The following is a 1,644-nucleotide window of genomic DNA, read 5'->3' as shown; positions in this document are numbered from 1 at the left end:
TTTTTCTTTGGAATAATGATTGTTTTCTTAGATTTTTTTTTTCCTTACTGATTCTTGAATTTTGATGTTTGTTTGCTAGACCACAGCAGTTTACATTTCAAGATTCAAATAATTCTGTAGATTCATCAGCTTCTGATAGTGACCCTATGAGACAGAGATTTTCTATAAAAGCACACTCACGATTACCCTACCTCATTATTTCTGATGGATACATGGTCACAACCCTTCGATTTCTTGATAACCTGTCTCCATCAGTGCTCATGAGATCCCTTCTACTCGATTCAACCCAGAGGCTTGAGAAAATATACCAAAGTGTGGTATTGTCTAAGGTAAAGTGCTTTTTGCTATCATTAATAAAAGTTGACTTCTTTTCAGATTTAAAAACTACACTGACAGTAATGCCTTTGGATTGTATATAGTTGTCTGTAGAGCTTTTTACTGCTTATAATAGAATTACAGATAAAATTCTGCTCTTGGAAATCTGTCTTCTGTAGCCAAAAGGCAAAGGACTGAACTTGCGATCACTGGATTCCCTAAGGCTGAGCCTGTTAAAACACCAAGGAAATGAAAGTTCAGCTGATTCTACTGTCCCCAGATTCTTGCAGGTAGAGGAAACAATGAAGTTAAATGAAAGAACTGCAGATTTGCAGGTATTTAGTAGCAGTGTTTTATTTACTTTGAATAATTACATATTGACTTCATTCCAAGAAACATATTTTGTTTTGTTTTTCTTTTGTTAATAAAGGGAAGAGAAATTTGAGAACACCAAAGTAATTCTATCTGTAAAGTATTAAGTAGTATTAAGTGTAATTTTTTTTACTCATGTTTTAGGATATTGAAGCAGAAGAAACTAATGAAGGCATATACTTTCCAAACAACTCATTCTCTTTTTGGAACCAAAATAGTGATCCATTGTTCAGTAGCGCCAAGGAGGGAAGGTTGGAATTTGCTTCTATGTTTGATACAATACATGCAAAGGATAATACTGAGGAGACAGACAGAACCATTACAGAATTGCATTCTGTCCAGAAAAAGCTCCTTGCAGCATGGACTATAGGAATTTCAAAAAACGTGACAGAGAAAAATTCAATGTTAAGTTACACAGTAGTTTGTATCACTCATTTTTTCTACATTCTTCAGTTTATAAAATGTCCTTTCCCCAAATTTGATCTTTTTTCAAACAAGAGCCCAAGACATAATGCATGGGTACTTTGTATCTTTCAACTTTTTCACCAGTGTTTATCAATCCAGTATTGGGATATGAGATACAGACAAGATGTGGGACATTTGGTAAAGCTGACCTCAAATACTGTAAAGCTTTTGCTGACTCAGCAACAACAGGGTCAGTTATTCTCAGAGAGGCTTTTAGCCTGTTTTCATTTACTCAAAATGGTAGCTGAGAATTTAAATGGCATATATAGTCTTCAACCTGAAGCTTCAACGGATGGAAGTAGAACAGCAAATCAAGACTCACTGGTGGCACCTATTTTTCGAATATTTCAAGATCGCGGTTCTCAGAAACACCTGTCTTGGAACTCATCTTTCAAGATTTGTCCTCAAGTAGTGAATCTTGTTCAACAGCCAGGACACAGGTATAATTACTTTAGTGTTAGGATACCATCAGCATTATAGATTTTTTTCCTT

At 35.0% G+C, this 1,644-nt stretch overlaps 1 protein-coding gene across 1 annotated transcript in view; it reads left to right on the top strand.

Annotated features, from left to right (window-relative positions):
* Positions 1–1,644, top strand: part of CPLANE1 (ciliogenesis and planar polarity effector complex subunit 1) — a 118,397-nt gene that overhangs the window by 21,395 nt on the left and 95,358 nt on the right. Inside the window, exons 11-13 of the mRNA XM_019650733.1 lie at positions 72–329; positions 495–650; positions 832–1,592. Of these exons, the coding sequence (XP_019506278.1) occupies positions 72–329; positions 495–650; positions 832–1,592 (1,175 nt within the window). The remainder of the gene's footprint in view (positions 1–71; positions 330–494; positions 651–831; positions 1,593–1,644) is intronic.

This window comes from Hipposideros armiger, unplaced genomic scaffold (genome assembly GCF_001890085.2).
Source record: "Hipposideros armiger isolate ML-2016 unplaced genomic scaffold, ASM189008v1 scaffold_146, whole genome shotgun sequence".
NCBI classification, from domain to species: Eukaryota; Metazoa; Chordata; class Mammalia; order Chiroptera; family Hipposideridae; genus Hipposideros; species Hipposideros armiger.
Note: the sequence above shows the minus strand (reverse complement) of the source record. Positions and strands in the feature narration are given on the sequence as shown.